The sequence below is a fragment of the Rhopalosiphum padi genome, chromosome 1, assembly GCF_020882245.1.
Source record: "Rhopalosiphum padi isolate XX-2018 chromosome 1, ASM2088224v1, whole genome shotgun sequence".
NCBI classification, from domain to species: Eukaryota; Metazoa; Arthropoda; class Insecta; order Hemiptera; family Aphididae; genus Rhopalosiphum; species Rhopalosiphum padi.
The window spans coordinates 88,220,949-88,235,703 of NC_083597.1; the positions used below are offsets into that span (position 1 = coordinate 88,220,949).

General features: G+C 24.6%; 3 protein-coding genes across 7 annotated transcripts; 1 reads left to right on the forward strand and 2 right to left on the reverse strand.

The window, feature by feature from the left end:
- Positions 1-171: 171 nt before the first annotated feature.
- On the reverse strand, positions 172-3,488 carry LOC132918680 (E3 ubiquitin-protein ligase LNX-like). Of its 3 annotated transcripts, none has more exons than XM_060980091.1 (6): positions 3,341-3,487; positions 3,106-3,181; positions 2,271-2,512; positions 2,103-2,213; positions 1,250-1,454; positions 172-1,188 (listed from the first exon to the last, which is right to left on the reverse strand). In XM_060980091.1, the coding sequence occupies exons 3-6, from the start codon at positions 2,505-2,507 to the stop codon at positions 650-652; spliced, it is 1,092 nt and encodes a 363-aa protein (XP_060836074.1). In that variant the 5' UTR covers positions 2,508-2,512; positions 3,106-3,181; positions 3,341-3,487; the 3' UTR covers positions 172-649. The 3 variants fall into 3 exon arrangements, with proteins under 3 accessions (XP_060836074.1, XP_060836072.1, XP_060836073.1); XM_060980089.1 differs by having other exon boundaries at positions 3,106-3,274; positions 3,341-3,474; XM_060980090.1 differs by having other exon boundaries at positions 3,106-3,488.
- A 1,596-nt stretch (positions 3,489-5,084) lies between these two features.
- On the reverse strand, positions 5,085-8,432 carry LOC132918675 (uncharacterized). 3 transcript variants are annotated; one of them, XM_060980084.1, is made up of 6 exons: positions 7,299-8,427; positions 6,966-7,230; positions 6,613-6,889; positions 5,446-5,566; positions 5,278-5,385; positions 5,085-5,140 (listed from the first exon to the last, which is right to left on the reverse strand). In XM_060980084.1, exons 1-5 carry the CDS (start codon positions 8,205-8,207, stop codon positions 5,308-5,310), a joined length of 1,650 nt encoding a protein of 549 aa, XP_060836067.1. In that variant the 5' UTR covers positions 8,208-8,427; the 3' UTR covers positions 5,085-5,140; positions 5,278-5,307. The 3 variants fall into 3 exon arrangements, 2 of the variants coding, with proteins under 2 accessions (XP_060836067.1, XP_060836066.1); XM_060980083.1 differs by having other exon boundaries at positions 5,085-5,385; XR_009660533.1 differs by lacking the exons at positions 5,085-5,140; positions 5,278-5,385 and adding an exon at positions 6,226-6,436 and having other exon boundaries at positions 5,442-5,566; positions 7,299-8,432.
- Positions 8,433-8,544: 112 nt separating this feature from the next.
- Positions 8,545-13,613, forward strand: LOC132918679 (SHC-transforming protein 1). The gene is made up of 9 exons (XM_060980088.1): positions 8,545-8,788; positions 8,872-8,997; positions 9,084-9,154; positions 9,219-9,279; positions 9,482-9,655; positions 9,723-10,008; positions 10,095-10,238; positions 10,325-10,434; positions 11,680-13,613. The coding sequence occupies exons 2-9, from the start codon at positions 8,899-8,901 to the stop codon at positions 11,920-11,922; spliced, it is 1,188 nt and encodes a 395-aa protein (XP_060836071.1). The 5' UTR covers positions 8,545-8,788; positions 8,872-8,898; the 3' UTR covers positions 11,923-13,613.
- Positions 13,614-14,755: the final 1,142 nt, after the last annotated feature.

A 14,755-nucleotide genomic window follows, 5' to 3' on the forward strand; every position in this document is an offset into this window, starting at 1 on the left:
TTCTAAAAAATAATTATATTAAGAATATGGTATTAAATTATATTGTTATTGTACATTATAATCAAACCAAATAATTGAAATTCATTATCTTGTTATTCACATGCTACCTTAGTTAACAAGTTTAACTAAATAAACTTTTTCATAAATACTAACAAAAAAAAAAAACTCAAATTTAATTATTCAAATACATATATTTTTTTTTATATATAATTATTTCAATAAAATTAAATGTTACTTATTCTAATCATCAGTTCCCTTGCAATACATTATATTCATTAAGAAAAACACGATGACTAGAATTTTCATTTAATACAATAGTCAGATCTGTGACAGCAATTTTGTGTCAAGGTTCTTAATTAGACAAAGGGTTAGATCATCGTTTTATATCAAAAAGAATATACATTAAATAATAATAAAAAACAACTGTGAATTATACATAAATTAAAAAAAAAAAAATTTTAAAGTTAATACAGAATAGGAAATATTAAAATTATTTATAATCTTCTCAATAATTTGAAACTACTATCCATAAGTACTTAATAATTTTTTTTAATGAATTTATTAATGGTCCATTAAGATGATATAAATTTAGTTTATACTTAAGATTTTATTGTAGACTACTTGTTTATGAATATTGAATTATAATGGGTTAAAAATATTTGATATTTTGGGTTTTTAATGGAGATGAACCAATATTTGCATTAGTTCTAGGGCGATGAGTATTTAAGTTGGCAACAGATGTTGATGATGTTGGTTGATTACGATTAATACGTTGGCTAACTATAGATATGGGAGAAGTGTGTTGTAAACGACTAGCACGTGGACTATATACAGATGTTGAAGAAGTAGACTGCAAACGATTAACATGTGAACTAAGCACATTTGTCGAAGATGGTTGAATGCGATTAGAACGTGGGCTAGCAACAGATGCTATGGATGATTGAGGAAAAGGCAATAATTGGACTGTGTTAGGATGAGGTGTATTAGGGCTAACTATTGGTTGTCTTGAATTCTCTCTAGATACAGGCGTTTGAGGAAAAGGTATTAAACGAACCATATTTGGATGTGACATAGTTGGAATAGTGTCATTTTGGCTAATAAATGTATCAACTTCAATTGATTGATCAATATTGAAATCATTAATTAGTTCATTTATTGTAACACCAACATTAGTTTCTTTCTTATCACCTGAAATTAAATATATTATAATAAAATAAATAATAAATATTATATAATATTTATTTTATACCTATACGAGCATTCATTATTGATTCTCTGCGTTCCTTAGTAAAACCACCAAATAATTGACACAGGTTTGTGATAAAATTGTCCACTGCTATAGAAGTTGAAGTATATTGAATTGGTGTACGGCAAACTGGACATGTTTTTTTTATTTTTAACCATTTTTTTATGCATGAGTCACAAAATGTATGATTGCAATTTGCAGAAGTTGCCTACAAAATAATTTAAATTATATTTTAGTTATTTACCAATTGTAAGTCACTATTTTTTTCTCTTTGACACATACGATAAAGCAAATTTGTATTTAGCAGAACCAACCTATATTGTTCACTTTAGAGTTAGAGTGAATTTGCCTATTATAAAAATAAAAATTAAGAATCTTAATTATGTTCTTAAGATGGCTTTTATACAATATTTCAATTTTAAAGCGAGATATAAGCATCTTTAAATAAAAATTTTCTAAATATTTTACATACCCATAATTTATATAAAAATTTAAGTATCACAAAAAAGCCATATTGAAAACACAGATAATATTCTTGATTTAAGCTGACTTTACTTTAATAATATAAATAATACAAGATTCTGCTAAATATGACTTTATTATGTTGTACTTGGGCCTAAGAGATAAAACAAATTGTATGCTAACATCCTCATAAAATTATTTTCTTTTTAAATTAAATTATATGGTTAAGTATTTATACACAAAAATTTATATAACAGTTAGCTATTTCATAATTTTAAAATTAAATTCCAAATTTCACCAAAACTGAATACTTCTACAGTTCTACATTATAGTATTAAATATGTTAAAAAATTGAGTTTTTAAATTATAATGAATAATCAAAACACAAAATTACTTTCAATAGCCATTCATTGCAAATTGGACATTGGAGATCACTATTCATCATCTTGATAATATCATTCTTTGGTAATAATTCTTGGTTTTCATTTTGTTGTTTTAAAGTTGGCTAAAAAATTATCTTGGTAAATTAAAATAGTTCAATATTAATTTATCAATTATATACATCACTTGGTTTAATAATGTTTTTTCCATCGGATAATGAATTAGGATGACATTGAGCAAGTAATGAGACAAATCTCATAAAACTGTCCATCAAACTTATTAGCAGATCATTATCAATAATATTACATATTGATAGAAGTGTTTGTCGTCCATTTGCTATTAATTCAGCACACCATTTAGCATGAATATTTTCATACTCTTCAAGTATGTTTAAATTATTAAAAAACTTTTGTGACATACTACCTAAAAAAAATTAAATATAAGTTTGATAAATTAATGTTAACTATATTGTGTGATTATTTTATTGAACAACACTCATAATTCTAAAATCTATTAAGGTTTTTGAAAATATTCTTTTTTAAGTTTTTTACGTTTTTGAATGACAACATATATTTTTAAATTCATATTCTGAAAAGTACTTTGAGTTATAACTATTTAAAGTTTAGGTTAGCTCAGTGGATCCCCACAAAATTAGTCTACTATTCAACAACTATGCTCACCTAAATATTAAATGATTATACATTATCATACAATCAAAAGATTTTTATGTAACTATCAAAATAATCCAAAAAATGCTGTTTCAGAATATGAGAATAAAAAATAAAATAGTCAAAATGGACACACTAAGAAATTAAATAACTACTTTTAAAATTCCTACATTGGAATTTAACTAGAATATAATATATTAGGGTGGTGTTGCCCAGCATATTGTGTTGTCGCTGTTTTACAATATATGTATAATTTTGTATTCATGTAAGATGGAAATAGTACATAATATGTGGGAGTAGTGTTCTCTTAATAGATAATTATATATTATTTAGTTACATTTTAATTACCTGTTAGTCAGTGTTGGATAATAATTTATAAGTTTTAATAAAAAATGTGATGACTGGTGTCTGCTTTGATTTATATCTGTAATTGTTGATAATTATTGCTTAATAATTGAAGCAATATTAATAATAAGTAATGTATTTAAAGCAGAGGTAAGTATTGGTAAACGGTAGTCTGAAATTTAGTAATGTGGTATTATTTTATTATTATTATTACGAAGTATAAAATATAAAATATCACATTTATCTGTGTCAGTGTGCCTTATGCAAGTAATACAAAATAATAATTTATGAATAAATTAAACGTTCATTCAACTGTGTAACATTGCAAGAACTAAGAAAGTAAGAAAGTAAGAAAAAGAAACTAAGAACGCGCCTTGTCGCCTTTAAAAGAAGATTAGATATTTTGATGTACCAATAAATTAATAACGGTCAAAAAAATCAAAACATTCATAACCATACAAGTATACAACCAATAGGAATGTTTGATTTCGTTTCTTTATTCTTATCAGTTTTACTGTGAATCATAAACAGATAACAATTTACTAGATAAAATTCAAATTTCAAATGAGAGCCATGAGATCTCAGATATACCGTAAATCGTAATGTCCATAATTAAACAATCTATTTCGTCATTTCGTGTTTATATTATGTCTTAATCGTGTTTAAATCACGATTAAGATATAATAGAAGGTGAGTGAATAAAGAAAATACTGAAAATAGAATGAGTAATAATAGTGACATAATAGATACTACTGGTTATATTATGATGGCAATCGTCAATCAATAGTAAAATACAATTAAGGCACACAATACACTAACTATACACCTATTAACCATGACAAAATAAATTTTGTCGTGCTATTAACTATAATTTTATAACTAATAGGAAAAGTAATAGATCCGAGTAGTTCAACACAAACCGATAAACATAAAATACAATTATATTAAATCTATATAGTTTTAAAGTAAAATAAATCATGACAAAAAAAAATTGTTTTATAGTGTAAAAAATACAACGTAAATAATGGAATGATACAAATAAGTCGCTTTTGGACATTTAAAATATAAAGATGATTACTTTCTCCTAGAAAAAGTTCGTCTTTATTAAACAAATAATTTTTAAATGCTGTTGAGTTAGATGGAGTCAATCACATGAAAGATTTAGTTATTTATTTTGACTCCTTTCTTTTATTCAATAACTATTAAATCTATATTCAAAATGGAACATCTTCAATGTTAGGCTTTATAAATAAAGCTATAATAATTTTGGTTATCTGCTAGCATTTAAATCACTCTACTAGTCTACTATGCCTTTGTTAGATCAATTTTAGGTTATAATTCAATAATTTATTCTTCTTACACTTCTGGTCCAATATATTTTCCTGGGGCTATACATAACCGCTTTATAAAACTTGTTAATAATAAATGTAATATTATTCAGCATTGGCCATACCTTGTATATATTTATAGTTTTTACTATTATGTTTGAAACTTAATTCACTACAAGGTAGAAGGATAAAACCTTTAATATATGTTTAATAAAAAAATTATTGAATGGTTATATTTACTATCCAGATCTGTTGACTGTCATCAAATTTAATATTTCTAGTTTTTGGTCTTATGAGTTACGGCTAGACAGATCGATACTTTGTATGTGCCATTCTAATGTATTTTATAATTAATATGGTAAAAACTTTCTTTTAATTAGATATTAGAACCATGCAACATGTAAATAATTTACTATAACACCATAATTTCTTTTAATTTATATTTTAGTAATTTAATCAGTTAAATCATATTGCACTTCTTACAACATTTTATTCTGTATATTTTTATTATGTTCCTACATACCATTAAGATTGGGCTTGCCTGTTTAATCAGAATAAATAAATAAATGGTTAAGGACATAATACTACAGAAGAAAGTTTAATAATAATTAGTGACAAAATTAGATTTACTTACTGGAATAAAAAAAACGGACAAAGTTTTAATTCATGTATCTGCCATGAGTTTAATTTTAAAAATAATCTTCATAACACTATAACAGTGATATTAGTTAATGAATACTAGAATTTACACAGTGGTATTTATTTTTCATTTATAATTACTTAGTACTTAATTAATAATAATTAATTTATAAATACATTTCAATATTCAACTGAGAAAAATACCTACATCTTGCATTTTATTCATAAAAAGTTTCTTTTATTTATTGGATAGTAATGACTTCAGGTGGCATTTTAATGCTATTGGATTATGCAAGGTATTTTCTTTCTGGTTTACCTAGAAGAAAACAAATTATTTAAAAAGGAATATTATTTTATCTAAAAATATTTTTCTTACTTTAATTACAAAAAAGTTTAACTTTGACTCGAGACGAAATTTGAGTTTCATCATACCATTTGGAATTGATGTATCATAAAGACAATTGCTATTATCCAAAACTTCTAGATGAATGATATCGCTGAAAAGTGAACATATATTAAAATTTATCATTCTAGATTTTGAACAAAGCAAAAGATGTATCGATTTTATAATGTTTTATTTCTATCATTTTTGGGGATGTAAAATTCTTTTGATTTTCAATTAAGGGGTGGTTTAGCAAATTGGATTTAATTTGTATTTCGGGAGGTCATAAGTAAAAAAGTCAAAGTACTTTTTCAAAATTACAGGAAAAAAAATTATAGAAAAACAAATTTCTAGATAAAACTAGTATTTGGTTCTAAAACAAAAAAACTTGGACACTTTAAACTTTCATCAAATATTTATACGAGCATTTTCTATACATGACAAAATTTTCAATATTGTAAAACTCAATTTTTAAGCTATTTATTTACATTTTCAATTTTTTTTCTATAAACCTATGACAACTCTATTTGATAAAAATGAACTAAAAAAAATCAAAATACAGTCATATTTTTTTTTGTTAGCCTTTGAAGTTCAAACTTAGAAAAAATTCACAAAAGTTTGTTAATTTTCTATAGCTAAGGCTTGTAATTTTAACAAACATATCATATATAAGTAAAAATTAAGGCTGATAGATTGTCTTCACTTGGAATTGTTTTCTGTATGAAATGATTTATTATTGTATTCAAATTTACCACATACATTATAAAGACTTACTTTTCAAGGACAAGGTACACTCGACACCTAATGTACAGTAGAGCAATTACCTACTTTCTTCCTTTTATTATTTTATATACAAATTGTAAATAGTGTCAGTTTTTAATTTGTGTCTTTTTATAACATTTAATTTATGATATTTGTATTTGTAGGTAAAAGTTGTTAAAAATTTTATTATGACACATTAGTACAATTATAAGAGCAGTATTACCTGTTAAAAAAAAATGTATTTAACAATTTTTCCATTTACGCTAATGTTCAAACATTGTAGATATTATTTATAAATAAAATATATATACATTAATTATAAATTATAGAGCATACAGTTACTATAATAACTTTAATAAATCTAAATAATAAGTCATGATAAAACATTTGCCTACTTACCCATTTGTTCTAATAATTTTTATTCCTAATATTCTTAAGTGAGGTATACTGAAATTATATGCCACATTCATAATATTCAATTCATGAGATAGTTTCTGCAGGGATTGATACACCGTTACCAAGAATGGACGTTCCGCTAAATGTTTGTATGGATCAGGCATGGAGTTAGTAGTTTCGTCAATTAATTGATGACATCCCATTATTAAATCGGGTTGTTCAATATGAGCACATGTTAATAAAAGATTGAGTCTATTATCTTGTTTGTGAGCATTGGGCACTTCATAAAAAATAAATAAATTAACAATATTAAATCATAAATATATATTAATACAGGTACTAGAATTGTAATTTACTTCTTAATGCTGCAACAGGTACTTCAAAAAATAAAAATTGCATTAATTGTATTGGTTTATAATTCAACATCCACATTGATAAGCACATTCCTATTAATGCTTTGGACATTTTTTGACATTTTTCTTTAGAGTTAAAAACGACATTTAAGAAACCAATAATTATTTTACAGACATTAGGATTTTTTGGCGTTAAACCTAAGTAACTGGCTGAAAAAACATAATTAGAAACATCTTTAACTCGATAATTTTTTAAACGATCATTAATCTGAAAACAAAAATAATTTCTAAGATGAGTAAATAAAAAAAAATAATGCTTAAATAAGTCTAGCTTACCATAGTATCCCCAATAGAATCAATTAAATATTGCAAAAAGTTTACATCACCACAATTTGCATCTGCAAAGTATGTAAGAAGATGAATGCTGCTAGTCACATCTTCTAAAACTTTGTTATTTTTATTACTATTTAAAGTATTAATTAGATGAGCTAATAGTATAGGGTCATGATACTTTGCTCTTTTTAGTGGTTTAATCATAGATACAAAATTCAAAGGGTTTTGTATAAGATTGTCTAAGTTTTTTTCAAGCCTGTAGGCAAATATTCTCAGCATTTTATCATAAACTTTTGCACTACTTTTGTATGTTGCCACAGCTAAAACGCTTAATTCTTCATCAGTTAATTTTTTCAAATAATTGAATTCATTCATTAATTTCTGCAATCCAAATTCGACCACTTGTTTCGACTTATTTTTGTATATACTAACATAATAAATCAACTGTATTGTTTGCGAAGTAGTTAAGTCAGGTCTTCGAAACCATAATTCATCCATTAATTCAATGCATTTTTTAAATGATCTTGAACTTTTGTGAAACTGAGTTTTTCCAGATAAACAGGCATCCATTAAGGCAAGTATCTGATTGATTGACATATCATTTACTCGATTTTCTAGTTCTTTATCAATTTCATAGTGGGAAACATTTGTCAATGAAAAATATTTCATAAGTAATTCGTCAGTAGAAGTTGTATTTAAATTTATAGGATTTATAGATTTGTTGTCTTCAGTTATAGATTGTTTTAATACAAACTTATTGTACTGTGGTTGGTTTCTGAAATAATCTAATGTCCATTTATGAAATGTCGAATGGTTTTTAACTTGATTTAATGTTTTAAAATAACAATTTGTATTGACTGAACTTAATGACTTAATAAAAACATTGGTGAAAAAATATTTTCTAGAAAACATTTTTGATTGACTTCCTAATAAAACAAAGTAGATGCAAGATATTATTGAGTGTAGATTTTGAAACTTGATACCTAATAAGTTAAGTTAAGTAGTTATTTTTGATGGACATAATAATTAAACTAGCCCATAGTATATTAATTTATATTTTATAACTTTAGTACTTTACTCTTTAGTTAGTTTAGGCCCGGTTTTTAAATGAATTATTATAATCAGTTGTTCCTGGGTTAATAGTTATATCACGGACTAAATTCTGGGGGTTATATCACTTTTAGCACTATGATAAGAAAATTGTAATCAGTTATGAATGAAATTACTCTTTCCACTAAATATTGTTCCAGATGTTGACAAATGTATTATGTATTGAGTAGTTGTAGGTAGTAACTTGTTATAGTGACTAGTGAGTACTTTAATAAAAATTTTCGTAAGAAAAATTACATACATTATACATTAGTTTCTTTGTTCGACAAAAAATGTGTGCATTTCATTTTTAAAAAGTTATTGCTGTGATTGTTGAAGTCTTTATTGTGATTATGGAAAACAATTGGTACCCAAGCTTTGTTGAGTAAATATTTCTTTAATAGGTAATTGTATTTAAACATATTATTGATTAAAATAGTATAAAAATGATTACTAACATTTATATCTTATTAATAAACAATTTCAGAAGTACGTTATTAGGTTATTAGTTAAAATGCCAGATTCGTGGGGAAGTTTCATGAATAAACCAGCTAGAGGTTGGTTACATCCAGACAATGTTATTACGAGAAGTAGCGTTTGCTACGAAGTTCGAGTAAATATTAATAATTATTGAGTTTATTTAATTATGATTGATTATTGATTGGATTTATTATTAAAATATTGTTTTTTAAATTTTAGTACATTGGCTGTTTGGAAGTACTGACATCTATGAAAAGTTTAGATTTTGATACACGATTTTTAGTAGCCAAGTAAATTAAAATATTATTTAAATCTTAAAATAATTAATTTTTATTAATAATGTATTTTTCTTAGGGAATGTATAAATAAAGTTTGTGAAGCAGCTGGACTAAAAACTGCTGATAAAAAACGAAAAGTAAATCAAATTATTTTATTCCTTAGCATATGAAAGTACAGTCGAAATTGGTTATCTCGAACTTCTTTAACTCAAAATCGTCGATACCTTAAACTTTTACTCCGGTCCTTTCAACTTCGAGTTAACCAAGTTCGACAATAATTAAAAATTGAAAAAAATGATTCAATTTAATTAACAATACCTTTATTTTTATATTTTATAGGTGGATAAAAAAATTTTAAGACTTATTGGTGATCATTCAATTATGGATCATGCTGGATCCAATGTTACTTTGTCCATATCTAGCACATGTTTGACTTTAAAACTTAGGGATTCACATGCAGTAATTTCTACACATGATATGCCTAGGATATCTTTTGCATCTGGGGGCGATGCTGTAAGAACAATTTAATTTTAAATGATCTTCTATTTATTAAATATCCCTTTGGTATGGTTTATTTTAGGACACAATAGACTTTGTTGCATTTGTAGCAAAAGACATAAAAGACTGGCGTGCGTGTTATGTGCTGGAGTGTGGAGAAGGCGAGTTAGCACAAGATGTTATTACAACTATTGGCCAAGCCTTTGATTTACGTTTTAAACAATTTTTAACAAAACCTGCACCAGTTTTAAGCTCAAGCACACGCGATGAACGAGAATACTATAATGATTTACCAGGAAAATCTCCTCCAGAAACTGGTCCACCACCTGTACCACCTCTTCCCTCGTATCATGATCATCGTAATAGAGGTTAATAAATTAAATAAATTAATATTTTAAATTTTAAATTATTTTTTTTATAGTAACTAATGACAATAAATAAATTATAATTTTAGAAAGACTAGTTTCAAATAATCTAATAGATTTGAATTGTGAAGCACCTCCACCACCTGTACCACATCCTGCTCATAACTATGTTAATGATTTTGTAGTTGGAAATAAAAACCACAATTCACAACCTCGTGATGTATTTGATATGCGTATGTTATCATTATAATCTTTTAAAAACAAATAATGTGTGTAATATAATCAATGTACCAGTTTATATTTGAATAAAATATTTTAGAACCTTTTGTGGATCATGAACCTCTTCCAGTAATGGCACCAAAATTACAAGATGAAATTTGGTTTCATGGTAGCATTACAAGACAGCATGCTGAAGCATTACTAAAACATGTAAGTGGAATATTATATAATGATTAGGACTCAGAAGTATAATGTTAACAAATGTGTTATCAATAAATACTCCTTTAAGAAATGCTCTGGATATGATTTAATCACAGCTGAGTTAGATAGATGCTTACCTAAAAAAGCAATTGTTCACCTATATGATTTTTAATTCTATTTTAAGATTATCATATTTTCTTATTCTTTAGAAAATTTCTACCATTATCCTAGTCACCAAATCTAATAAATCAACTGATTTGATATCCTCCTTTTCAGTGGCGTAATTTCATTTAACTTTTTTATTAATAATAGTAATAATTAAGTAATTTTAATTAATCATAGCTTAATATAATAATAATAATAATTTCATTATTATGTTTCATTGTCTCAATAATAAATATTATGTAAAAAAGCTAATTTTATGACATAAAAATTATCATTTGCTCTTTTATATTAAAATAATGACTTCATAATAATTAATTTACTGTAATTATTGAAATGAAGACCAAATATAAATTTTTTTATATCTATATATTTTTACATTAAAATAAAAATAAAATATATATGCACAGGGTGTTCTGTGAGGATTTACCCATTGTGATATCTCCTGAAATAATAAAGATATCATAATTTTAGTTTTTTAATAAGATTCACAGAGAAAAGAACTACAAATATTTCATGTTCTAATTTCTTTTAATGTTTTGCTAAAAAGTTAAACAATATTGGCGTTTCAACATAATTTCATTTATCTCTTGATTTTTTATATTTTTTCTAGTTATGAAAAAAATTATTTAATACAATGTGGTATTATTGTATCAATCATGGCCCGCGTGATTGTACGGCAAACACTTACAGTGTTTTTCTTGAAAACTAGAAAATATATTAAACTCAAGAGAATAATTAATTTAAAATGTTGAAACGTTAATATTTTTATAAAAATGAACTCTAAAAAATAGCTCTTCAATTTTTTTGAAAATGATTAAATAAAAAAAAATATATTTTTAATTTTTTTACATAAACATTAAAATAAATTAAAACATGAAATATTTGTAGTTCTTGTCCCTATGAATTTTATTAAAAAACCAGAATTGTGATATCTCCATTATTTTAGGAGATATTACAATGGGTAAATTCTCACAGGACACCTGTATAGTTACAAATAGTTTATTAAGAGCCAAGAGGTATCAATTATTGAAAAGAGATGCATGAAAAATATTTATAGAAAAAATGTATAAAATGTTTTTATGTTTATAGGATGGTGATTTTCTAGTAAGAGAATCACAAGGATCTCCTGGACAATATGTATTAACAGGTCTTCAAGGGGATGTGAAGAAACACTTACTTTTAATTGATCCAGAAGGCGCAGTTAGAACTAAAGACCGTATGTTTGAAAGTGTCAGTCATTTGGTGAACTATCATAGTGAAAACAAATTGCCTATTATGTCAGCTGAAAGTGCTCTCATTTTAAGATATCCAGTGCCGCGAACTAGATTTTAATAGCTTTATTTTACCTAACTCATTCCAACTACCAAACATTCATTTATATATTTGGATGTTTAATTACTAAAAAATATATATATTTATAAATTGAATAATACAATGATGCAGATAATAGCGTTTGTTGTCATTAATTTGTATGCATTAACCAGTGGTTTTTCAGTTTTTATTTACTTATTTAAATTATTAATTATTAAATATCATAAAATTCAGTTTTATAATAATATAATGTTCACCAATTCACACCTCCCATAAGCATATAAAATATAAATACTATATATTATATTAAGTCATGTCTATGTTATAAAAATATGTATGATATGTCAATGGTATTATACATTTAGATTTTTCTACAAACCACTGGTATAATATATTCATTATTTTAATTTTTAATTAGACTTTAATATGTGTATTAATTTTTTCTCAATTGAATATATTTCTATGCATACAAATTTATAATTTATATAATTTTTTAAGGAGTAATGGCTCAGGAATGATATTTATACATATACACCTTGCCTAATAGACCATTGTTAATATATTAGTCATACATTACAATGTTATTTTTGAAGATAGTGAGTTTAATCTTTTCTGTGGATATAAGTATATTTTAATACATTTATATGATTGTAGATTCATTCATTTAAATTGAATTAAGAAAAATTAAATATTTTGTTTTGTTACCAATTAGTTATAATTTTATAGATGTAACTTTTTTTTTGTATTTTAATATCTATAAATAGATAATCAGAATAAAATAAACAAATGAAAAGAGTTTATCTTTTTCATTTTTATAAACAGTTAGATAAAAAAGAATATAAATACTCAATTTGATTAGAAACAATACCTAATATAGCAGTAGGTATGAATTGTTACGTAAATATAAACAATTAACCAGGTATGCAAATTTAACCCTACTTTTTTGTATCATTTTACTAAGTATGATAAAGTCGTACAAATGTAGATATAAAATTTTCTTTTTCAAATAAGACTAATTAAAACAATATTCAAAATTTGTTCGAACACAGTTAAAAAAATAATTTAATAATATATTCTGAACAGTAAATATTAAATACCTAAATTATTATAATATTAAAAAAAAATTATGAGTTTTAATACAAACATGAGCTATGTATATTTATTTAAACTTATTCACTATCATTATTAATTTATTATATATTCATCATATATTTAACATTTTTGTGTTATCATATTATCATTTTGTAATTAACATATTATAGAAATTAATCAAAGTATGTACATTATTATTTATGAAAATATACAGGACAAATTCAATGAATAATATAATATATATTATGTTTGTTGTAAATAATATTATAATTTATACTCACATTAATTTTTATATAAGGTACCAATATTTTGTTTGAAAAAAATCAACAATTATTCCTGTTAATAATTTATCATTTGTTTTATTTTTTTTTTTTTAGTTATAGTTTTCATAGTGTCATAATTTCTACTACACATTTTGTTATAATCATTTTGTAATTTTTCTTTAACCTAAACTATAATATATCTATATTATATTCATGCTACTTATTTTGAATTATTAAATGTCTTATAATTGTTTAATGTTGGTCGCTAAATACAAGGTGTTTACATACAACTTTAGAACCATCTTAATATCTGTCAATGTTATTAAGTGGTATTAAATACATTTTTATCTAAACAGATACTATAAAAATGTAAAAATTTCCATTTAGAGAATATGTTAAAAAATATCATCCATATTTTATACATGATCTGTGAATATTTATGTCAAAATAAAATTAAAATGCAAACAAATTAAAATGCATGTCAATAAGAACTAAGACATTTATATTGTATGACCATAGAAGAGTAAATATTCTATAACCGGTAGTATCACAGAACAGTTCAATAAAAGTATTTGAGTTATGGTTTTGCCGTTATTACGATAACTAGGGCTCGGCACTTAAAGCATTTGATTATTTTTATGGTTTGACTTAAAATGTAGCAGAGTGCTATGAAAGTGTATGTCATGTTAAAACACGTTCAATTAGTGCTTTTTTTTTAAATTATTTAATATAAATACATTTTTTACATGGATATTTTATCATTTTTTAGTGCATATTTTGCCTTTTTAGCTTCTATAACTTTTGAGCTCAAGTGAACGCCTTCACACAAGTTTGAATTTTAAACATGTACATTTTATTGTTTTAGAATTTTATTTTTTAATAAAAATAAATAAAAAAGGTAGGCAAGTGGATACCGTTTTGCTGTGCTTTAGGTGTCGAGTGAGTCACTATTATGGATAGGTATGTTAAATTTGAATGCAATGATAGATATTATCATTGCATACGAAAAACGATTGTGAACAGAGATGACTTGTCAGTCTAAGATATATTATATTACCTATATTATTTTTTTTTGATACAAGTATTTTATTTTTAAAGTAGGATCTAGGATGGGTTGCGTACTTTCATACAGCAATGTTAAAAAAATTGAATATTTCAAAAGCCTATAACAGTGCATAGACATTAGTGAAATATTTTGCAAAAGAAAATTATGTAAAGAAAATGCCAATCTTAACTACTGGTGAAAATTTCAAGTTTCTACGACTTATACTTTTTGAATAACAACAAATATCTTCAATCGTTTTAGGATATATCATTATTTGTGTAAAAAATTAAATTTCATACGCTCATAAAAACGCCAAGAAAAAAGATTAAAAATTGGGAGATTTGGATGTTTTATAATGTTAAGAATGAAATTTTTTATAGTGATTGGAAGCAGGTGAGAGAATAAGATATGTTAATATGTTAACTTTAACTGATTGGAAGGATTGAACGAACAC

What these genes read in the sequence shown, in the direction of transcription:
- LOC132918680 (XM_060980090.1), bottom strand. Translation starts at nt 2,507, where the DNA reads ATGTCACAAAAGTTTTTTAATAATTTAAACATACTTGAAGAGTATGAA. An exon ending in GCAATGAATGGCTATTGAAA is followed by an intron (nt 1,455 to 2,102) that starts GTAATTTTGTGT and finishes ATTATTTTGTAG; the next exon opens with GCAACTTCTGCAAATTGCAA. An exon ending in AATAATGAATGCTCGTATAG is followed by an intron (nt 1,189 to 1,249) that starts GTATAAAATAAA and finishes ATTTAATTTCAG; the next exon opens with GTGATAAGAAAGAAACTAAT.
- LOC132918675 (XM_060980084.1), bottom strand. Translation starts at nt 8,207, where the DNA reads ATGTTTTCTAGAAAATATTTTTTCACCAATGTTTTTATTAAGTCATTA. An exon ending in ATTCTATTGGGGATACTATG is followed by an intron (nt 7,231 to 7,298) that starts GTAAGCTAGACT and finishes TTTTGTTTTCAG; the next exon opens with ATTAATGATCGTTTAAAAAA. An exon ending in AAAATTATTAGAACAAATGG is followed by an intron (nt 5,567 to 6,612) that starts GTAAGTAGGCAA and finishes TTCACTTTTCAG; the next exon opens with CGATATCATTCATCTAGAAG.
- LOC132918679 (XM_060980088.1), top strand. Translation starts at nt 8,899, where the DNA reads ATGCCAGATTCGTGGGGAAGTTTCATGAATAAACCAGCTAGAGGTTGG. An exon ending in CTGCTGATAAAAAACGAAAA is followed by an intron (nt 9,280 to 9,481) that starts GTAAATCAAATT and finishes TATATTTTATAG; the next exon opens with GTGGATAAAAAAATTTTAAG. An exon ending in TTGCATCTGGGGGCGATGCT is followed by an intron (nt 9,656 to 9,722) that starts GTAAGAACAATT and finishes GGTTTATTTTAG; the next exon opens with GACACAATAGACTTTGTTGC.